The following is a 24,409-nucleotide window of genomic DNA, read 5'->3' as shown; positions in this document are numbered from 1 at the left end:
CGTAACAGTAAGTGTTGAATAAATCCAGAATTTTGTTTAATACAAGTTTCCGAGCAGCCTTATTCAGACATCTGGTTTCCAATCAAATATAGGGAATTAGGGATGTGTGCTTCAACTCCATCTCTTCCACCTGTTAACTTTCAGTGTTCATAGAGAGGGTTTGCAAAGGAGCTGTACCAATGTTTGACTGAACAAAGTCTATGACTTCATGAATTTTGATAGGGCAGGATTTCCAATTGTGCGAAACTGACTGCGCTCTCTTGAACACAGTTCCAGCTTCTCTGCAGATTTACTCTATTTACAGAGGGAGGTCAGGAGTGAGAAGCCAGGGGTGAGGTCAGTGGTGGTCTAAAAATAGTGGTTGCCAAGAGACAAAGGAGATCCATTCACAACTATAAGGCTATCAATGAGGTTTTATAAAAAACAGTGAAGATCCGAGCCTATACAATGTATGTGTCAGTCTCAAATAACCTGAATCAGAATTATTTTTTTTCAGATTTATTATATTCTTAAGTATAAAGTACTATCAATTTTTATTATTTGCTTTATTAAAACATGTTAGTTGTATACAGTAATAATATTGGAACTCCTATTATATTTTCAAGCTACTTAACATTTTAAATATGTTGTCTAATTTTGGGGGGGGGGGCACTTGCCACTGGGTGAGGTACACTTCTTTGACTAACATAATCCAACTCCAGAATGGCAGAATAGAGCATCTATTTATTTGTATCCCTCTTTTCTCTCAGGGACTGAGTCCCAGAGTGACTCACAACCTTTAAAAATATACAATTTTAAAACCAACAAATAAAAATATTAAAACATTACCATTATTAAAACAATTCATTTAAAACCACATCTTCTTAAAGTGATCAATAAATGCTGTGATTTTGCAATGTACTGCAATTATATAACAGTGCAGTGTGAAACAAAACACCATCAAACTACAGAATGTAACAAGGAAAAAATCATAAGTGTAAACTTTAAATTACACAGTAGTGGTGAATAATTTGCTACAATTCCATTTTCAGAAAAAGGAGGCAAATATGGAAACAACATGATGCATTCTGTATTCTCACTGTTAGGACTATTATACAGAAAAGTGTTATTGAATTGTTATCATTCTTCTCCATGTAGGCCAGATCTCTAGCGAGTTTAAACTATTACATACCTGTGCAATCACAAGAGGGAGCTTATTGCTTCTAAGTCATATTACTCATCAGTGCTGTGTATATACGGCCCGAACTCCAGCTCCACAAATAATAGGATGTAACAGTGTGTTATTCTCTGTTCAGAACAATCCCAAGGCACTGTCCTTTGAGTAATCACTTCAAAGTGGCTTTTAGAGCAGCATATGGCTGATACGGAAGTCTTAGAACACTAGCTTATAGCAGAGATCCCGGAGAGGATACTCTGCTGATTACATGCTGCTCTTCTCAGTATCTATCGTAATGCTTCTTTTTAAAAATAATAAAAATGTCTGAAATATAGGTATCCATGTGCCAATTTTAAGGGTCTGCTGCAATACGTAAAACCACTGATTCTTTGTAATGATTTTTCAGATAAGAGAAAGCATAGTTTTATCAGTTTAGAACAGCTGAAAGCTTTTAGATGGCATCATTTCAGCTATGAGAAAGAAAGTCTGAGAAAGTTAAAATCTGTTCTAAGCAAGAATAACATCAAGAACAAACAGATCTGAATGAATTAATCAAATGGGCATGATACTTTCCCCCTTCTTGGATCCCAAAAAGGGGGAAATAGGATGTATTCTATCCGTGCATTTTCAGAAATGTCTTGTATCTGTATTCTATCTGTGCATCTGCATAAATGCCCTGAAATCTATAAAAGGTGAGGCTGAAGTAAATCAGTTAGTTCTATGACTTGTTTGATTCTTTTTTTTTCTTCACTTCCATTTTTCTCCCACTGTTCTCCCAAATATAAGCAGTATCAGATCCGGAGTTTGAAAAAACAACAATGGGTAATTAATAATATATAATTTAATTTAAAAAATATAAGCGCAGATACAGCTGTGGTTAATCAACTTGCTTGATTTAAAGATTGGCACTTGTTCCAATCCAGTGCTTTATCAACTGGTGAGCAATGGCTTGTTGTGGTGGCACAACAAAAGCCCCCTTATTCCTTTTATTGAGAAGTTCAATGACCTGAAATATATAAAAACAGTATGCAAACAGATTAACACAAACACGGGAATATTTCAGCTCAATGTGCAGTTCATCAGATTTAATAGTTTATAATGTGAAACCTTTACAAAGATTAGTGCCTACATGTATTTCATTAGAGAAGTGCAACATGGCAGCCTATACAAGTGTTATACATACATTAGCTTGTTCTTATGTACTTTATAAACCAGTGGTCCCCAACCTTTTTTGACCAGGGACCACTTTGAACAGGGACCATGCTCCAACATTGGTACCAAAAGGGTTATGAATCAGTTTTTGGTCGACCTTAGATTTGGTTTGGTTATTTGGGATGCTGATTCAGAAAATTGCATTGGATAGACCACATCAGCTCTAATTTCTGATACAGGGCATATGCCATCCAATAGTCGCCATCTGCTCATCCACAAAAAACAAAAAAACAAAAACGTATTTAATTTAATAATCTACAGCTGATGTGGTAATAGTAATTTTTTGTGGGTAGTCAGCCTCCCCGCTCCCGACATTGCCTCGGCACTATAAGAGGGTTTTGCGAGACCAGTTGCTCTCATTGCTATGTGATTTTGAAGCAATGGTGTAGAAACGGTGAGGTAGCGGACCATATTTTCATTTTTGGGGACCACTGGTTGGGAACCATTGTTATAACTATTACTATTTCTGCAAGGTTTGGGAAATGATTCCTAAATTTTGGGTCAGAAACCACAGACTGAAGGTATAATGACATTTTCCTGAAAACATGAAAATGTTTATTTTACTCCAGATTTGTTTTGTTGTGGGCCTAACAATTTATATCTGCATATGAAGTTTTGTTTTTCAATAGACATAAGTAAAGGAAAATACGCAACATGAAATTATACATTCAAAACCTAAAAACATGGATACTTCTATGGAATGTGTTCTTATAAAATATTATTACTTAATCTAATTTTCTCTCTGCATTAGAGAATGGCTAATACAAGAAAGCTGACGGTTCGGAAAGCTTGCTTTGGAATGTATCCATACAATATTTTGGCAACATCTTTAGGCTCAGTTGAGGATGAATTGCCTATACCAATTCTTTTAGTAACACATAATTTTCAATTTCAGTGTAATGTTGTACAATAGGAAGAGTACGAGGACTCATTTATCTGCCTGAAAAAGCACATCCATATTGCATGCCCTAACCAATATAGTCAGAGGGCAATCAATAAGAAAAGGAAATTAAATTGAACTTTACCTGTTCTCTACTGAACCAGCGGGCATCTTCTAGTTCAATGTTGTCAACTTTAATTTCTGTAGACACTGCAGCTGCTATGCACCCAATCATTAGGGAGGAGGGCATCGGCCATGGTTGACAGGAGACATATCGAACATGGCCTACTTTAACTCCACTTTCCTCTTCTACTTCTCTTCGAACAGCATTTTCAATTGTCTCACCTAATCAAAGAAAGGGAAAAACTGTTCACTGGGAAAGCTCCCTTGCAAAAATGGCATTCAATGTGGTAAAACACCTCAAAATATTTGAAGCTATCTTCAACAATCTCCCAAGATAGCCACAATTTGGATAATAGGTGAGAAATGTAACAAAGAAAAGAAGGCAATACAGTAAGCCATTCACATTTGTGGTTTAGGGTCACAGAACCCTGGTATAAATGGAAAAAAAACACAAATAAAAAAACACTTCTCCTAGGAATCTTTGGTCCTCTATGGTAACTCTAGGGTCAAATTCTGGCAAAAGTGGACCAGAGAATTGTCCTGGAAGACATAGAGGTTCCTAGAGAGAACATATTAATCAAATATTTGAACAATCAAAATACTCAAAAGTTAAACCTGCAAATTTGGAAAGTGGACTACAAATGCATCAAAGTAATTAAGAAATCAATTTATTAAGGCTACACCAGCTAGTGTTTTTGTGGGCTTCACTTTTTACCACATCTCTTTGCAGCCTTTCAATGACTTCTTAAATATAAAAATACCTTCAAATCTTTTGTTTAAAATAGTACTATAGGATACTACCATCCATTTTTACTGTGTTCACTTACCTCAAAGGCCCAGCTAAATTCCAGAACTTAGCTCACTGCTGTCAAATGCTGACTTTTCAAAATCGCTATAAATTGCCAATCCAAAATGGGACACAGAAGAAGTGGAATTATAGTTCTCTGTAGATTAGTGCCATTTGGGGGAAAGATTCAAGAAGATTCAAAGTGGGTTCTTCTTCATTTCTGGAGCACCCTATTCAGGGCTTTCCCCCAGCAAACTCCAGCGAGACAGCTACAAGCTGTAACTTTCCAGCTGCTTAATGGGAATGTCACTTCAATTTGGCATTTACAGGCACTCGACTATCCCACCATTGTACTGCTCTAATCCACTTCAGCCAACAACAGCAGGATGTTTGGGCTGTACTTTCAATTCGACTCACTTTCAGGAACTGGTCCTAAAACTATTCTGAATAAACTCTTAATACTTCAGAAACACCTAAAGAAGTTTTGTCTTAGAATGAAATGTACAAACCCTGTACAAATGGATGCTGATCTTAATTAGAGACTGCAGTACACTTTCAATTACTAGTTTGATGTTATAGATTTAGAACCTCCATTTCAATTATCTTGGCATCGCTTTTCATCAGCTTGACAATGAGTATCTTTGCTGTTCGAAGTACATAAACACCTTTAGTTTCAGTACAGTAAACAAGGGTTGAAAAATACTTTGAGAATTGTAGCTCTAGCTGCAAATTCTGAAATACTTTTTGTTATGTTTTTAGAAGATCTTTAAATTACATTCAAACCCACAGGGAATCTTAGATATTAAGAGCAAAAAAACATACGTGTAATTTATACTGTGGCCTTCTACCAGTCACACTCTCTGTCTAAGACAGCAATTCTCAACCTGTGGGTCATGACCCTTCACAAGGGTTGCCTAAGACCATTGGAAAACACATATTTCTGATGATCTTAGGAAACGAGAAACCAGTAACTTTTTTCCACCCCCTTCACTTCCCAGAGGCCTCTTCTCCGGAGGGAGGTGGTGATGTCACTCAGCCCTGCCTCCTCTGCCATTTTAGGAGGAAGAGAAGGGAGTGATGGAGGTGAGGCTTGCTTTGGAGCCAAGAGGGAAGAGGAAGAGGAGGTGGGAAGATGAGGGAGAGAGAGGGGTCTACGGAGGGGGAGGGCTGGGGGGAGGGCAGGACTTAGAGAGGGGTGGAGTGCCCCTCCATGGCCAAATCCCAGGGAGAAAGAGAAATAACAATGAAAATACATCCTGCATATCAGACATTTACATTATGATTCATAACAGTAGCAAAATTACAGTTATGAAGTAGCCACACAAATAATTTTATGATTGGGGGTCACCACAACATGAGGAACTGTATTAAAGGGTCATGGCATTGGGAAGCTTGAGAACCACTGGTCTAAGAGAAGGATCTTATCACAGGATCTGGTTTTAGAAAGATTATCCCAAAAGCTACTGCTAGCAACAGGCAACAGCAGTCCTGAATCCAATGGCCCACAAAGAAATGGTATCATCTGTGCTAATATTATGATTGAGAACAAAGAAAAAAGTCTGATACAATGTTTCACTTCTATCTTGAAATGGAAAACATGCAGTGAATGTCTGCCAAAATGATCAGGAGTTTGAGGCAAGTAAAAGGAGATGGTAGACAGGGAAAAGATTTTTTAATTTTTTCCTCCTCATAATACATGAACATAAAAACATCTACACATGCACTAGAGCAGTGGTTCTCAACCTGTGGGTCTCTAAATGTTTTGGCCTTCAACTCCCAGAAATCCTAACAGCTGATAAACTAGCTGGGATTTCTGGGAGTTGTAGGCCAAAACATCTGGGGACCCACAGGTTGAGAACCACTGCACTAGAGTGAAATGCTGGGTAATCCAAGACAGATAAAGAGAAGCACCTTTTCATACAAAGTTTAGCTTAAATTGGGAAATTCATAAGATTGTCAACCTGGGAAGTTTTAATATGAGATTTGAGGACTGCAACAAGGATGGAACATTTTAGTAATTTTATCTTTTCCTTTCCAAATTATTTAATTGTTTTAAATCATATATTTATAGTGAGTTTAACTTACATTGTTTTTAATACAATGTAAGCAGCTCGAGTCCCATTATTCGGAGAAAGGCGGAATTTACATAAAGCAAAATAATAAGAACAACAACCAGCAATGGCTACTAGACAGAATAACTACATACCATCTCCCAGAATCAGAGGCAGTGTGTCTCTGTACACAGGTTCCTAGGGAGTATAATAAAAGCTGCATTGCACCTACTTTCTTCTTCCTTCTAAAGCATATTGGATGTGAAAGACTTAAAGGAGATTCAGCTTTTAAAAAAGAAGTGACTTGAGAAACTGGGCACCGCACATTTAAGGGAGATGTTGACAAGCTGGAATGTGTCCAGAGGAGGGCAACTAAAATGATCAAGGGTCTGGAGAACAAGCCCTATGAGGAGTGGATTAAAAAGCTGGGAATGTTTAGCCTGAAGAAGAAAAGGCTGATAGGATATATGATAGCCATGTATAAATATGTGAGGGGAAGTCATAGGGGGGAGGGAGCAAGCTTATTTTCCGCTGCCCTGGAGACTATGATGCAGGTTCAAAGCACCCCTGACAAATGGTCATCCAGCCTCTGCTTAAAAGCCTCCAAAGAAGGAGCGTCCACCACACTTCGAGGCAGAGAATTCCACTGGTGAACAGTTCTTACAGTCAGGAAGTTCTTCCTAATGTTCAGGAAAGGGGATTCCATCTGAACATTAGGAAGAACTTCCTGACTGTAAGAACTATTCAGCAGTGGAATTCTCTGCCTCAAAGTGTGGTGGAGGCTCCTTCTTTGGAGGCTTTTAAGCAGAAGCTGGATGACCATTTGTCAGGGGTGCTTTGAACGTGATTTCCCTGCTTCTTGGCAGAGGGTTAGACTGGATGGCCCACAAGGTCTCTTCCAACTCTACAATTCTATGATTCTATGAAACTGCAAGCTTACAAGATGGGAGAGCCATGTAACTGCTCTCAGAGAAACTTCCAGAGAAAGTACTTTTGAAAATGCCATGCTTAAGACGTTGCTAGATTCTAGAGCCATGAGCATCCACACTATGTCTTTCAGAGCTAAGAAGATCAATCATGAGAGAAAAGAAAATACAGAAAGCAGTACAAAACAGTCTTCAAGATGATAGTGTTAGAATAGTAATAGAGATCTGGTGAAAGAGAGAATGAGTCAATATCATAAACTCACTTCTGGAAACAGAGGTCCTATTAGATACTTTGAAATGTAATGCAAAATTATATGCATGCATGTATATATCTTCAAGTTGGCTGACAACTTTCAGTAACCCCATGAATGTCATGAATTATTTTGGCAGGGAATACTCAGAGGTGCTTTGCCAGAGAAAAATATATTAACAGTGAAAACAGATTCAACAATTATTGTACGCTTTATCCTGGTCAAAGTTCAAACTATTATTTAGATATCAAAGGGCAAATAGAAACCTGGGGGGAGGGGGAGGGGGAGGGGGTGGTGGAAATGTTGTATAACTTGAACAAAGAAAACTCACCAGGCTCTACAAATCCAGCAAGGCAACTAAACAGACCTTGGGGAAATGTATTCTTCCTTCCCAAAAGACAATGGTTACCATCTGGATGAATAACTTGCATTATCACAACAGGATCTAGAATACGGGTTAAAGAAATGGATTCATATTTAACACTTCCAAAAGATAGCAACAAAGAGTAGTAAATGCACTCATTCTCATTTAACATTCTTATCTCCCTTAAAAGCCTGAAATCCAATTCTCTAAAAGCTCCATAGCTAGTAATCTTATTGCAAGTTCTTTAAAGATACTTATTCGCCTATTTTTGTAACACAGGTGCCTTGCAAAATATACTTACATAGACCAAAAGTGAAAACTCAGGAGATAAATTACCTGGAACGACAGCCTGCTTTTGCTAAAAATACTGGAAAAGGTGACCTAGTTACACAGTCAACAGAAAACAGTGACTTAATCAGGAAAAAAACCTTCCCTTTAACTCCTATAGTCGAAGATTAATAAACCAGTGGAACATATTTCTTTCCAAACATTATAGAGTTTGAAGACACGGATGACTTAGCTTCTTTCAAATCTGTTTCATCCTATCTATATCCTGCCTGCAACATTGTTCTTTAGTCTTTCCTTCCCTCTTTAGCATTTTTGGTATTCCTTTACACTTTACACTTTCCCTGTTTACATGAGGACAAGCATCTCTAACGTTTTTCACCAGGAGTAGGTTTATAATAATCATTAAAATTCTCTAGTAGATCCAATCCTCTCCAGGCATAGCTTAGATTAGATTGTTGCTTAAATTACAGGTAGTCCACAAGTTATAAACAAGATGGGTTTAGTCGGTTTGTTCTTAAGTTGAATTTGGTTTTAAGTCCGAAGAGGTATATTTTTTAAGTGTAAGTCCAGCCATATCTCTATCTCTATCTCAAACCATTTCACAAAATTATCCTGGGCAGACATAAATATGTTTGGACAGAAACTGTGGGGTTTTTTTAATCCAACAAAACACCCAAACATTTCATGCAAAAACATGTGGTACTTGATGCAAAACTTAGAATTTTGTGCAATTTTCTCCTAGCAATCTTGCATTAAAATTGTACCTTTTTTATATGCAATGTTTTTGTGTGAAAGATCTTACCTAATATATATATATATATATATATATATATATGCAGAAATTGGTAGTTTCTCAAAATGAATCTGCAAAAAACCCTTGACTTTTGTAACTCTCCCACAAAAAACCTCTTGGAAACAGCATTATTTTGAATAAAAACTAGCTTTTGAATACAATCCACAATTTTTCACATACAAAAAAGATAGTTTCCTGAAACCCACACTAGATGTTTTATGCGAAGAACACCAATTAACAGGTCTGCAAAATTGAGGGTCATAAAAGCATCTAAAAATGTATTTTGCATTTTAAATCCAAAAACATGACTTCAGATTTGCTCGATCATGTGCACTTTTTTCACAACTTGATTTGATGTTTCTATGTAGTAAAACATGACTGAATGAAATTAGCACTGAAATTAGTAGTAAAATTAGTAAAAGAACTGGCGCTATGGAATTTTTATTGTGTTTTTGAAAATTAAGTATTCAAAAACACACTAAAAACATTTACAATATTCCAAAAACTTTGGGTTCTGGAAACATGTGCGTGAGTGAGGGAAAAGGTTACATGAAAAATCTGTTTTTATTGCAAAAAATGATATTTATTTATTTATTGTGTCAGAAGCAAATTGAGAATACAGTTATAACGTATAGAAAAATGACAAACGAAGTTAAAAACTTGGCATTATACTAAATTTCCTTTTACCAGAACCTGGCCACATCGAGTGCCTCTGGTATCTCTGTAAGGACTTCCTTTGTGCACATGGCAGTACTCAGACTGCATTGTAGTAAGTGGTCTGTAGTTTGCTCTTCTCCACACTCGAATGTTGTGGACTTCACTTTGTAGCTCTATTTCTTAAGATTAGTTCTACATCTCGTGGTACCAGAGAGCATTCTGTTCAGCACCTTCCAGGTTGCCCAGTCTTCTATGTGCTCAGGGGGTAGTTTCTCATCTGGTATTTGCTACCAGGGCCGTAGCCAGAAAAAAAATTCAGGGAGGGTTGAAAATTTCGGGAGGGGTTTTGAAAATTTCGGGGGGGGGGAGCGTTGAAACCTGCCTCCTAGCTCACATTGAAGCAAAGAGCACAGCTGTAATAAGAAATTCAATGTGCAAATTTGATAAATGTGAATTTAAAATGATGTGTGGGAATGAATGGAAGAATGGAAGGATGTATGGATGGAGCTAATAATTTTGGAATCACCAGTATAATATTAAGGCCTGCAATGACTAACTACCTGCTTGCTGGACTTGCTAATGAGAAACCCTGATAAGAACTGGGACAGGGATAAAGGAAATGTTTGCAACATTCCTTATGTTAAGAAGGAAGTCAACAGAAGATCAACACCAATCAAGAAGATCAACATCTGGCCAGGAAACTGGGATGGATCCAGGATGGAAGACGTCTATCATTAATTTACAACTTTGGGACTACATCAACAGAATTTTCCTATAAAAGACTCAGCCTAATAATGCTCAAATCGTGGCGCAGCGAGCAGGGGGCAGAACAGCTTTCAATAGCCTGCATCTCCGCCCCTGTCAACCACCTCCACCAAGTCTGGCCTCCTTAATGAGAGCATTCAACAATCCCCCCCCCCCCAACTTGGTTGCTTCGCTACATCGGCATTTGCTGCAAGTAATGACAGTGTGAATAAATTGTCAATATTTGCTTGAGATAGTGCTTGCAGTTCTGGAGGGACTCTTAATTTTTTGCGTCTCATAGACTTAGCATGGGGATTTGGTTAACCAGTTAAAATTCATGAGTAAACCAGGTTTATTTTTTTTAACCTGAAACATTTCAGGGGGGGGGGGGTTGAACCCCTAACCCCCCCCCCCTCTCGCTACAGGCCTGTCTGCTACTGATTGAGGTTTCAGGTTTTAACCTGCTACTTTTGGACTCTAGCTTGCTGAGGTGTTTCTGCACGTGTCTCTTTAGATCTTAGGAAACTATTTTTGATTCAAGGCATTGGCTTGCTAGCTGATATCGGAACAGAGGATGGGTCGGAGATCTCAATGCCTTGGTCCTTTCATTACAGGCTGCTACTTCCCGGCGATTGTCAGGTAGTGCAATACCGGCTAAACAGTAAAATTTCTCAAGCAATGTAGGGCGTAGGTATCCTGTGATAATGCAGCATGTCTCATTAAGAGCCACATCCACAGTTTTAATGTGGTGCAATGTATTCCACACTGGGCATGTGCATTCAGCAGCAGAGTAGCAAAGTGCAAGAGCAGGTGTCTTCACTGTGTCTCGTTGTGATGCCAGGTTGTGCCAGTCAGATTTCACATGATATTATTTCTAGCAGCCACTTTTTGCTTGATATTCAAGCAGTGCTTCTCATAAGTCAGAGCATGGTCCAGAGCACAGTCTCTCACAACAGAAGAGACTTGCAGCACAAACTGTTCTTTAACACAGATAACACCATATCCAGAATGCATTATTTTCTAGTAAGATTGGTTGAGAATGCCTTTGTTGTTTTTTTGTTTTTTTGGCCCTCTGCTAGAAAGCATTGTACAGGGTTAGTCAAAATGCATAGGCCAATAAGCCATTCAATTGAATGGCTTATTGGCCTATGCATTTTGACTAACCCTGTATTTATAACTGCTTTTTCAGATCATGGCAGCTAATTTTATCTCACCCCAACTTTTATTTTTATTTTGTTAATTTATCTACCATATAAGCATTGAAATGCAGGGATTTCTGAAAAGGTTAAACATATTTTTTAAAAATTGTAAAAAAAAAACAACCCCACAATAACCCATATTTCCTGAGCATTGGAAAACCCAAATAAGAGCAATGTTTTGAAAACATGTTCTACACAAATTTTCAGCAACAAGATTTTATGCAGAAAACTGCATTTTCTATCTGAGAAATAGCATTTTCTGCACAGAAAACAGTATTTTCTGGACATAACATTATATTTATGTGTAAAAATATTATTTTGACCAAAAAAATTATTTCCACTTTAGAAAATGCTACTTTTTAAAAAGTAAAAATGCAATATGTGATTATTGTGCACCATAAGCCCTACATTGCAAATAGTATAAGAAAACTGCTATTTTTGAAGACCTTCTTGAAGAGAAAAGGAACTTACTTAAATCACAAACCCCTTTGCGAAGAAACTAGCAAATTACATTCCTTTTGCAATTGTGAGAATGCTAGAAAGCATGAGGGCTATTTAAAGCACGATCCTGCAGCACTTCCTACAGAACTTTGAACTATAAAATTCTATTTTAAGGAAAGAAATTTCAGTAGCACTGTAGTGCTTTTTCCTGCTTTCCTCCCATTCCATATTCTGCTTTTATGCTATATGCTTCTGCCTTCTCTTTTCCTCCTGATTTGTTTTCCCTCATCCTTGACTTGCTCTTGCTATATTTGCTTTTTTCCCCTCTTTCTTTCTCAAACTTTCCTGTCATTCCCCAATATTTCCATATTGCTTTGCCTTTTTTTTTACAGCATTTCCAGGTCTTAACGTACTTTATTAAAATCATTGTATTGTTCAGCAAAAGCTGCAAGTGCTAGGCCTTCCCACTCTCTCTTTTTGTGAATTTTCTTTGTTCTGCCATTACAACAAACAGGACTCTGTCAGTCTAAATTGGGAGATGGGAGCATGGAAGGAAAAGAAGGGGCGCAAAAGGAATAGTGAAGTAATGCAATGGAAAGTGTGGCGATGACATCTCTCTGAGCTCATGCATTTAACAAATTGGGCACCACTTTTTTAGTATTGACTTGGCAACCCAATTTCTTCACACTTTGATATTCAGCCTTCCAGCTGTATATCCAGTACTTTCATTTGGCTTTTCATTTTATACTGACTGTTTCCTTGCTGTCAAAATGACGGATATGACAATCCTATTAGGTAAGTAAGTTCCAAAGACTGATGACCTGTGGAAAATACATATGCTGAAAGGCATCCAGCAGGAGTTTCAAATCCTGCTGACTCCTAGCTTTTTTAAAGAAATGCCACTAGAAACACCAACTGTTGGCTCAGCGATCTACATCTTATCCCCACAATTCTTTCCTTTGTTTCAGCTTGTGAAGATTTAAGAACCACTTTCTGCATACGTCTCTGTAAAACCTGAACAACTAAGACATAAGCCAAACTCTGGAAGATAAAATATCAAACCAAAAGAAAGAAAATGGAAAGGCCTATGATATACAATAAGAAAGAGGGGGAAAGGAAGTTTTGTGACAATAAAGCAATGTGCAGACAACCTCAGACTAGAAGTTTGTAAAAAGCTGTGAAGGCATAAAAAGAACAGATCACAGTCTTTTTATTTAAAAAAATCCCTGGAACAAATAATAAAATATAATAAATAAGGCAAGGCACATCTAGTGTGGAATCTCAGGGTAGGACAAAAGCTCAACAGACCGACACAGCATGCTGGAGGGCTTCATACCTATGTATCCCTGCTCCCACCCCCTAAACTGGGATGTTGTGTTTTTCTTCACCCCAACTTTAGCTCACTACAGACAATTATTTTCTATTTGAGTTTTTAAAAGTTAAAGCACCACCTCCAATGCCCTATCACGGTTGACTGTTGTTCATTTCTAATGTGAAGAGATCTGGGCTACCAATATTTTCTGGGAAGGGGGAATTGTGGTGCAGGGAGCTTTAGGAGACTGCAAAAACAACTTTATGGCTGCATGCATGCACTCCCTCTGGTCTAATAGAACAATTACATACTGAAATTATGCACATCTGTATTGCACTGGTATCTCCTTTGTGCTTTAAAGATGTGCTGTACATGGGTTCTCTTGAGGGCCCATGTATTACATTACATTTCTATTATGTAATGAAGCGCAGCAGTTGTGTTCAGACTGTTTGCAGTCCTCAAGCCTAATGACTATAGCTCACTCGCTCTCTCTTTGTAAGTAGATGAACAAGCCAGAAGTTTTATGTCATCTGAACCTGGGATTTTGGACCCTGCCTTTGAAACAGTCCCAGATCACTAGGTGAACAAGAATAACTGCCCTGTCTTGGGATCAACAAACCAGCATCTTAGATTTGGATGCCAGGTAAAGGAAGTGATTACTGGTGATGTGAATAAACTGTGAGCATCACCCGACAGCTCATCTACATGAAGCCAAGGTTCACCAGACATCTTGGTTTTTCTTTATACAAATGTAACACATGAAACGACGAGGATGGAGTCTGACTTAGATCACATTTCACACACAACATCTGTCAATGTCCACTGAAAACAGATAAAAACATATGTTTCAAGCACAACCTGCGGTTTTGCTATTTCAGACCTGTAAGCATTATTTGTAGAACAATGTAACAAAAGAAAAAGATAGATAATAATTTCAGGCTGCACATTATAAGTGAATTATGCTTAATTTTCCTTGCTGTTAGAGAGAACAACCATGAAAGTGATCTTACCAACTCTTGGGTAGCATGTATTGTGAACCCCTTTATGACTGGCACAATCTTCCATCAAGCAAGATTTCTTGTAGCCTCCATCTTCTAATTTGGTTGCACTGCCACACGTTGGACAAAACTGATATCGGCTGTCCCATGCTAAAACAGATCTAGCTTGGGCAACGACTCCTTAAAAATGACCACAACAAACCATAAATCTGTGAGGGTTTTCTGACACCAAAGAATTATTACAACATCAACTTTCCAGTTTTCCATAAAACTTAATGTAACTGATTTATGATTTTGAAAAAGATACTGTTTATAAAATTGTACCTTTCCGCTAGCAGGCACTCAGGGCAATGAATAATATTACACTGTACATTAAACATTAAAACTGCACATAAAACTCAAAGAACAATGGGACAAAATCTGAAAGGTATATGAACAGCAAAACATTTATCCACTACAAGAGTGATAGAACATGACAGACTTTGGTATCAATCTAAAGCAGAACAGGGGAAAAGCTTATATTTTGTCTTGTGGGAGAAAGTTCAACAATTTAGGTGCTGCCAGAACTCCCCAGAGAAAAAGAGTTGGGAAAATTTATTTATTTGTTTATTTCATTAATTTCTACCCCACCATTCTCCCCACAAAGGTGACTCAGGTCAGCCATTTCTAGAATGCCATTTCTAGAAGAAGGAGAAGGAGGAGGAGAAGGAGGAGGAGGAGGAGGAGGAGGAGGAGGAGGAGGAGGAGGAGGAGGAGAAAAATATCTGAAATGTGCAGTTCCGTGATAAATCATTATATTCTCCTCCCACTCCCGGTGAAGCAACTCTAAAATATAAAATAATAATAATGAGAAGTAGTGCCCAGACCATAACTTAGGGCTTTGATATGAAGTTGCCCAGGTAACCTGTACAAAACCATAAAGGAAATACAAAGGAATATTAAATCTTGCTAAATCAGATTTCTGAATCAAAAATATGTTTTTATCTCTTTGTCTCGTTTAATTTAATTGAATCCCTGTTGTAATCATCTTAGGTGACAACATGTCAGTAAAAAGAAATGTTCAAGTACTCACCAGCTTCATTTTCAGACAATTGCAGCAATGCAGGCATTGGTGGCTGAAGGAAATAACAACTCTGATGTTTCTGTACAAACTTGTCAGCAGAAGTAGCATCTAAACTGAGAGAAAACCAAGCAACTAGCCCATCATCTTCACCTTCATTAGAATTTTGCCCATTCACAGTTGGAAGAGATCTACCTCTCAGTTCAAGTTCTACTCCAAGAAAAATCAGTGTGATGGTTTCAGTGTGCTCCAGGAATTCTTTGACATCTTTATAGTGAAGCCGAAAAAGTTTAGCTTTTGGAGATTGGAAATTATCTTCTTCATCTTGCTCTGATACAACCAATGGACTTAAATTTGAAAAAAGAACATATACTGTAGTTGGCAGCTTCTGTTTTGCATTTAGCCATTTAGCATCTGTCCTCTTCTCACTTTTCCTATCCAGAAAGGTCCTGCAAAAATAGTTTTCATGCTCTCTGGCTTCACTGTTCAGGAAGAATGGTTCCAGTCCAGGCTTCATATTAGCTAACAAGTTAGCTATGTTCTTATAACCCCAAAATTGAGCGATGTCCAGTGCAGTCTGGTTTGATGCATTGGATATGGACTTGTCACACCTTTTAAAATGCAAATTATAAAATTAACAATGTTTTCAAGTTTAAGTGTCCCACCAACATTATCGCTTGTCATGTGATCTGGGGATTTTGGGGCTTATAGTTCAAAAAACAACTTCTCTAAGCCACCTCACAGCCTATCCGGAATGAGAATGTCAGCTGAATAAAGCACACATGGCTCCCAGCTAGGGGTTGCTGAACTACTGCAAATATTGCTTGCAAGCCATGAAGAAAATCAAGATTTTTTGTTCTAATTACCATGTGTTTCTTGTTCCAACATTAATGCTTTCTTTCACTGAGCCAAATCCACAAAGAGTCATTAAGTGTAACACAATGGGCAAAATCAAACTGAAACAGATGGAGAACAAACGGTTTGTAGAACTCATGCTTGTCTGGCAAAGCTGCTTTGGAGTTGCAAACTGAGCTACTGGAGAAAAATGATGCAACTTTGAAGACAGCAGGGGTCCCCACTTCCTTTACTATACAATTAAACTGTTCAATTGTATGCTTAGGGCTGCAATCCAATGTTCAGCATGATTTACTTCTAAATATGTACAGAACTGGCCAATAAACACCACTATATCTCAATCCTAATACTTATCTATTTACGTATATGTAAGTGTAACTAGTACTTGATCCTAAGTGCTACCCCATCACAAACTGAATAGTCAGTAATTGAATTAACAGTATAGTCTAGCATGAATATTTGCTATCTGCTAATTATCTTTAGAAAAGAACCCATATTACAAGTGTGTCACACATTAAAACGGATAGTTCATAGGTTAATGGATGTCACCCTTTGTTTCCCTGGTTTGCAAAATGATAATTATATATTGTTTATTCCTAGAGTAAAAGAGTCTGAGATATAAAAAGACATGACTTTATGTTTACATTCATTTTTTTATTTTAGCGTTGAAGTTCAGCGTCTGCATAAGTCTATTAGAATTGTGAATATAGGGAAAGACAGGTACCCCGATACAATCATTCTGTTGTAACTTTTAATATGGCATACAAGGAACAATTAATTTTCTATTTTAATTACCCTTTCTCTAGAAGAACCTGTACAATGTCAAAGTGCCCATTTCTAGCAGCAAACATCAATGCTGTCCAACCATTCTTCGCAGTTTCATTGATAAGGGATGGAGAATGACTGAGCAGGGCCACAAGCCTGGCCTTGTCTCCCGTAGCAGCTAAATTGTGAAGCTCAGAAATCAATCGTTGTTTTGGATTCCTTTGGATATCTGCCATTATCTGTGTGGATAAAAACACAGAGCTTAAAATGTTATTAGTATATAACAGGTCATCTTTAAATCTAAATTTAAAGATGGGCTCAAAGCCAACCTTAAAAACTCTGGCATAGACACTGAGAACTGGGAAGCCCTGGCCCTTGAGCGCTCCAGCTGGAGGTCAGCTGTGACCAGCAGTGCTGGAGAATTTGAAGAGGCATGAATGGAGGGTGAAAGAGAAAAATGTGCCAAGAGGAAGGCGCGTCAAGCCAACCCCGACCAGGACCGCCTTCCACCTGGAAACCAATGCCCTCACTGCGGAAGAAGATGCAGATCAAGAATAGGGCTCCACAGCCACCTACAGACTCACAAGAATTCTCATCCTGGAAGACTATCCTACTCGGCCAACAACGGATTGCCTAAGTAAGTAAGTAAGTAAGTAAGTATATAACAGGTAGAGGTGGCTCAAAAAACTAGCATAAAAGATGTTTTAAGTTATCAGAGATCAATCTTTCTAGAAAGGACTAGGTCAAAATAGAAGTACTTTGAACATACTTGCAAGTTGTTATACCTTGAGTAGTGAAGGTTTTTGCTTATAGCAAATGCTTTTTTCTCACATAATAATAATAATAATAATAATAATAATAATAATAATAATAATAGCAACTTTATTATTACACCCCACCATCATCTCCCCGAAGGGACTCGAGGCAGCTTACATATGGGACAAAATGTCCACAAAACATAAAACAAAACAATAAATAAATAAAACAAAACACAAATAGGAGCATCATAAAATATAGCAATCCAGATAAAACACATTAAACACAACAGAATAAAACAAATTGCATTGGAGCATTTTTATATTTTATGAAAGATTATTACAAGCTTACTTTGCAAAACTCAGGCACGTGTCTCTGAGGAAATCACATTGATGTCGGAAAACCCAGAATACACACAAGGATTTTTGACAATGTCTAGCTTGACCCACATTGACTCCAGGAAAACGACTGCTATCACACATAGGATACAATCGCTGGAATCTCTTTAACAACATACGCATGCTTTAGGGTGGTTTATCTGCCTTGTATGTCACTTTCAGGACAGAGTGCAAAGTTCTATTCTGCAACCCTTTGCGTAATGTTCAAAGCCTTTCACCCAATAGCTGTCACGCCCCTCTGCTGTCAGCGTCACTGCTTACTAGTGCAGAGAGAAGCCAAAGAGAGAATTCAACCAGTGTAGCTTCAAGGAGAAAAACAGGAAGGTACACTCTGTGAGTGTACTTCCATTTGCTTTCCTTCCTGGGCCATGAGGAGCAAGTTATCTAATTTTGATTTGCTTCCCTGTTGTCTCTCCTCCTTACTGTTAAGAAGCTATAGCAGTCCCTGCCAGAACATGACAACTGGAGAGAGAGTAGGGCCCCATCTATATTGCCATATATATTGCAGTTTAAAATTGCATTACATGGTCAATGTAGACCATGTAATGCAGTGTAACTGTACTGAACTCCATTATATGAGTCTACATTGGCCATACAATGCAGTTTTAAACTATGGCTTAGGTTTTGAATGGGACACTAAGGACTGGCAGAGATGTCAAACATATTGCCCTTCAAATGTTTGAGCCAGACGCACTAGCCAGCTTGCCCAATTGGCAGGAATTATGGGAGCTGAAGTCTAAAACACCTGGAGGGTCACAAGTGTGATACCACTGAGGATACCCCCTTGTACATTGTCAAAGAGAGAGAGAGAGAGAGAGAGAGAGAGAGGATATACGTAGGTATGGACGTATAATGCTTACTTGATGCAGCCCTCCACACTACAAATGGTCTGATGATTCAGTAACAGGCCCTGAGCAAGGCTTGCAGGATGTTTTGCAAGGTTGTTCATGGTTTGCTCTTTTGGTGACCTCTCATTTCTAGGGTCACCATACGTTGAAATTCCACTTGATGACAAAAAGAATTCAAAGACACAGCCATGTTAATCTGGACTAGGATCTTGTAGTGAGTGCATTTGTAGAATTAAGGCAGCTTGGCATCACTTTAGTTGTCATGGTTCAGTAAAAAAGGTAAAGGTTTTCCCCTGACTTGTCTAGTCATGTCTGACTCTGGGGGTCTGTGATCATCTCCATTTCTTAGCCGAAGATTCGATGTTATCCATAGACACCTCCAAGGTCATATGGCTGGCATGACAGCATGGGGCGCCAATACCTTCCCGCCAGAGTGGTACCTATTGATTTACTCACGTTTGAATGTTTTCGAACTGCTAGGTTAGCAAAATCTGGGGCTAACAGTGGGAGTTCACCTTGCTCTCCAGATCTCAACCACCGACCTTTCAGTCAGCAAGTTCAGCAGCTCAGTGGTTTAATCCATTGTGCCACCAGGGGCTCCTTACATGGTTCTATAATATGGAATAATGGGAGCTGTAGTTTAAAGGTCTTTCATCTTCTCTGCCAAAATGTGTTGGTGGCTTACAAAAATACAGGTCCCAGGATTCTATAGCACTGAGCCATGGCTCTTAAAAGTGCTGCCAAATTGCATTAATTCTACAGCAAATCCACTCTTTGTTATAAGAGTGATCTAATAGGCCATTTTCCAATACAATACCTAGGCAAATATTTCCACACACAGTGTTTTCACTTTGAGGCATGAAGTCTGCTATCTGCTTGTACTTAGAACTGCCCAGAATATGAACATAAAACCTTCATTAATTAGCAGTGAATAGCACTAAATTCACAGGTGCTTGTTTCTGAGTAAAGATGTATAGGATTGCACTGTCTATTATCTGGTTCAGGCAGGATGGGAATCATGCAGCCCTCCAGATGCTGTTGGACTTCATCTCCCATAATTCATCTTCAGGGAGATAGGTTGGGATATAAATAAAGTTTTTTATTATTATTATTATTAGTCTGTTGTGAGTTTTCCAAGCTGTATGTCCAGGTTCCAGTACTATTTTCTCCTGACCTCACAACCTCTGAGGATGCCTGCCTTAGATACAGGCGAAACGTCAGGAGAGAATGCTTCTGGAACATGGCCATATAGTCTGGAAAACTCAACAAACTAGTGATTCTGGCCATGAAAGCCTTTGACAATACATCATCAGCATTCATTAACACTGATGAGGACTGATGGGAATTACAATCTAGCAACATCAGAAGGGCTACATGATTTATAGCTCATCCTGTATTATTGCTGTCACACAGCGCAAATAGCTCTTAAGACTCAAACACGTTTATATCAGAATGTACTAAAGGCTTAAGATCCTCCATCCAATGTACTTGGGGCCAGAATTATGCTGGATTTTTTGTTTGTTGGATTGCGGAAATCTTGTATTTGCATATTTGTACAAAATGGGATATCTTGGAGATGGGACCCAAGTCAAACCATGAAGTTTATTTGTATTGAAGGTTTTAAGTTTTGTTATGTTTTTAATGATTGTTTTAATGTATATGTTTATTTTACTATGTATGTCCATATGGCATCGAATTGCTGCCTATGTATGTAAGCCGCCTTAAGTCCTCTATGGGGCAAGTAGGGCGGGGTATAAATATGGTAAATATTTCATATACATCTTATACATATAATCTGAATGCAGTTTTATACAACAATAAGGTTGTGCATGAAAGAAATTAAAATCTGAAAGACTTCAAAATCCTGGATAGCTGAGTGATACTTTTACTTTCCCAAAGCATTGTTACCTAAAATTTGTTTCATGCACAACCTTATTAAAAACAGTGTGTATAAATTCCCCCCCCTCCCCCCGAAGCCATGTGTATATGAAACATAACTGAAATGTCATGTTTGGCATTGGGCTCCCAACTCTAAGGCTGCATCTACACTGTAGAATTAATGCTGTTTGACACCACCTGAAATGAAATCATGGGGACTGTAGTTTGGTGAGGTACTAGTCATCATGAGCAGAGAAGGAGAAAGACCTTGTAAAACTACAACTCTAGGGATTCCATAGTTTTGATCCATGGCAGTTTTTTTGTCATGTCAGGAGTGACTTGAGAAACTGCAAGTCGCTTCTGGTGTGAGAGAATTGGCTGTCTACAAGGACGTTGCCCAGGGGACGCCCAGATGTTTTGATGTTTTACCATCCTTGTGGGAGGCTTCTCTCATGTCCGTGCAATGGGGAGCTGGAGCTGATAGAGGGACCTTATCCACACTCTTCCCCGATTCGAATCTGCAACCTGTCGAATCTGCAACCTGTCGAATCTGTAACCTGCCGGCAAAGGGGTTTAACCACCTCGCCACCGGGGGCTCCAGCCATGGCAGGTAAAGTGGTACTCAAACTGCAATTCTCAGGAGATTTCTTAGGGTCCTTCCACACAGCCAAATAACCCAGGATACTAAGGCAGAAAATCCCACAATATTTGCTTTGAACTGGGTTATCTGAGTCCACACTGCCATACATTCCAGTTCAAAGCAGATATTGTGGAATTTTACTCAGCTGTGTGGAAGGGGCCTCAGTATATGTAAATATTCCAAACTCTAAAACACTTTTGGTTCCAAGCATTTCAAAAAAGGGAACCTCAACCTGTATTACTCTGTTTATTTGAAAGCATTACTACATCTCTGTCTTCTTTTCTCACATACCACCCACTCTTTGGTAATATCCTTGCTGGGTTGTTGTAGGTTTTTCGGGCGATATGGCCATGTTCTAGAAGCATTCTCTCCTGACGTTTTGCCTGCATCTATGCAAGCATCCTCAGAGGTTGTGAGATCTGTTGGGGTTGTGAGGTCTGTTGTTTTGGGCTATATGGCCATGTTCTAGAAGCATTCTCTCCTGACGTTTCACCTGCATCTATGGCAAGCATCCTCAGAGGTTGTGAGGTCTGTTGTTTCGGGCTATATGGCCATGTCCTAGAAGCATTCTCTTCTGATGTTTCGCCTGCATCTATGACAAGCATCCTCAGAGGTTGTGAGGTCTGTTCTTTCAGGCTATATGGCCATGTCCTAGAAGCATTCTCTCCTGATGTTTCGCCTGCATCTATGACAAGCATCCTCAGAGGTTGCAAGGTCTGTTGTTTCAGGCTATATGGCCATGTTCTAGAAGCATTCTCTCCTGACTTTTCGCTTGAATCTATGGCAAGCATCCTCAGAGGTTGTGAGGTCTGTTGTTTCAGGCTATATGGCCATGTTCTAGAAGCATTCTCTCCTGACGTTTCGCCTGCATCTATGGCAAGCATCCTCAGAGGTTGTGAGATCTGTTGGGATTGTGAGGTCTGTTGTTTTGGGCTGCATCTATGGCAAGCATCCTCAGAGATTGTGAGGTCTGTTGTTTCGGGCTATATGGCCATGTTCTAGAAGCATTCTCTCCTGACGTTTCGCCTGCATCTATAGCAAGCATCCTCAGACCTCTATGCTTGCCATAGATGCAGGCGAAACGTCAGGAGAGAATGCTCCTAGAACATGGCCATATAGTTTGAAAAACCTACAACAACCCAGTGATTCCGGTCATGAAAGCTTTCGACAATACAATATCCTTGCTGTTCCTGCTGACTTCGGGTTGAGTGACAGAATAGGAAACTGTCGGGACCAAAGACCAAGCAAGACAGCTCAACAAAGCCTCCAATGCGTCTAAATGCAGAAATTGAGAGAAGGTGGCCTCTGGGATCAAGAGGAAGCCGTCTGCACCTTGGAAGAGAGAGAAGAGGCGCTGAAAAAACCAGTTACCTAATTCCTGGCCCAGGAAATCACCTCGCCTCCAGCAATCCGCCGACACTTCCGGGTTCTCTTGGACGCTCCACCCCTCAGCTTGGCGGAGGAGAAAGGCATCCTGGGAATTGTAGTTCGCCCAAAGGGCCTACTTTCAGGAAAAAACAGGCTTTAGGCCTTTCCTGTTTCCCCAGTGGCTTTTTCTTGTGGAGAACTGTGCCCTTCCAAACAAAACAGGAGTTGAGCTCATGTTTGTGTATCTGCAGGGCTGTCATCTGTTTCAAATGTATAAAATTACTTGAGAATAATAGTAACAGACTTTAGTTATGTGGGTGCCTCAGTCACTCAGGCCTGGGCAAACTTGGGCCCTCCAGAGGTTTTGGACTTCAACTCCCACCATTCCTAACAGCCTCAGGCCCCTTCCTTTTCCCCCTCAGCCGCTTAGTGAAGGAAGGGGCCTGAGGCTGTTAGGAATGGTGGGAGTTGAAGTCCAAAACCTCTGGAGGGCCCAAGTTTGCCCAGGCCGGAAAGTGACACCAGGCACAATATATTTGGCTTCGTAGCAATTGTGGCAAGATCTTGGTGGTATGGGCATACCAAGCCACCTTGTCTCTCTCCTGAGGAATCTGTACAAGGACCAAGTAGCAACAGTAGGAACAGACCATGGAACAACAGACTGGTTCAAGATTGGGAAGGGCGTACAGCAGGGTTGTATTCTCTCCACCTAACCTATTCAACTTGTATTCAGAACACATCATGCAATGTACGGGGCTTGACGAATGCAAGGCTGGGGTAAAAATCACTGGAAGAAACATTAACAACCTTAGATATGCAGATGATACCACTTTGATGGCCAAAAGTGAGGAGGAGCTGAGGAGCCTTCTAATCAAGGTGAAAGAAGAAAGCGCGAAAGCTGGGTTGCAATTAAACATAAAAAACCCCCCAAGATTATGGCAACTGGACTGATTGATAAATGGCAAATAGAACGAGAAAACATGGAGGCAGTGACAGACTTTGTATTTCAAGGTGAAAAGATTACTGCAGCCAGGAAATCAGAAGACACTTACTTCTTGGGAGAAGAGCAATGACCAATCTCGATAAAATAGTGAGGAGTAGAGACATCACACTGGCAATGAAGATCCGCATAGTAAAAGCAGTGGTATTCCCCGTAGTCACTACGGATGTGAGAGCTGGACCATAAGGAAGGCTGAGCAAAGGAAGATAGATGCTTTTGAACTGTGGTGTTGGAGGAGAGTTCTGAGAGTGCCTTGGAACACCAGAAGATCCAACCAGTCCATATTGCTCACTGGAGGGAAGAATATTAGAGGTAAAGATTAAGTATTTTGGCCACATCATGAGAAGACAGGAAAGCTTGGAGAAGACAATTATGTTGGGGGAAATGGAAGGAAAAAGGAAGATGGATGGTATCCTTGAAGTGACTGGCTTGACCTTGAAGGAGCTGGAGGTGATGATGGCCGACAGGGAGCTCTGGCGTGGGCTGGTCCATGAGGTCACGAAGAGTCGGAGACGACTGAATGAATGAACAACAAGCCATTCTCTCCCCTCTGTTGTTTAACATCTATATGCGACCACTTGCTCAGCTGGTTCGAGGTTTTGGGCTTGAGTGTTACCAGTATGCTGATGACACTCAGCTTGTGCTGAAGATGGAAGGCC

The 24,409-nt window shown here is 39.4% G+C and overlaps 1 protein-coding gene across 3 annotated transcripts; it reads right to left on the bottom strand.

Moving 5' to 3' along the window:
* Nucleotides 1-634: 634 nt before the first annotated feature.
* NUDT12 (nudix hydrolase 12) lies at nt 635-22,830 on the bottom strand. 3 transcript variants are annotated; one of them, XM_060761870.2, is made up of 8 exons: nt 22,754-22,822; nt 18,877-19,020; nt 16,893-17,101; nt 15,255-15,853; nt 14,195-14,362; nt 7,718-7,831; nt 3,394-3,593; nt 635-2,162 (listed from the first exon to the last, which is right to left on the bottom strand). In XM_060761870.2, exons 3-8 carry the CDS (start codon nt 17,096-17,098, stop codon nt 2,052-2,054), a joined length of 1,398 nt encoding a protein of 465 aa, XP_060617853.2. In that variant the 5' UTR covers nt 17,099-17,101; nt 18,877-19,020; nt 22,754-22,822; the 3' UTR covers nt 635-2,051. The 3 variants fall into 3 exon arrangements, with proteins under 3 accessions (XP_060617853.2, XP_060617855.2, XP_060617854.2); XM_060761872.2 differs by lacking the exon at nt 18,877-19,020 and having other exon boundaries at nt 22,754-22,830; XM_060761871.2 differs by lacking the exons at nt 18,877-19,020; nt 22,754-22,822 and adding an exon at nt 17,970-18,342.
* Between the last annotated feature and the right edge of the window lie 1,579 nt (nt 22,831-24,409).

This window comes from Anolis sagrei, chromosome 2 (assembly GCF_037176765.1).
Source record: "Anolis sagrei isolate rAnoSag1 chromosome 2, rAnoSag1.mat, whole genome shotgun sequence".
Taxonomy (NCBI): domain Eukaryota; kingdom Metazoa; phylum Chordata; class Lepidosauria; order Squamata; family Dactyloidae; genus Anolis; species Anolis sagrei.
This window is presented reverse-complemented; position numbering and strand designations above follow the sequence as displayed.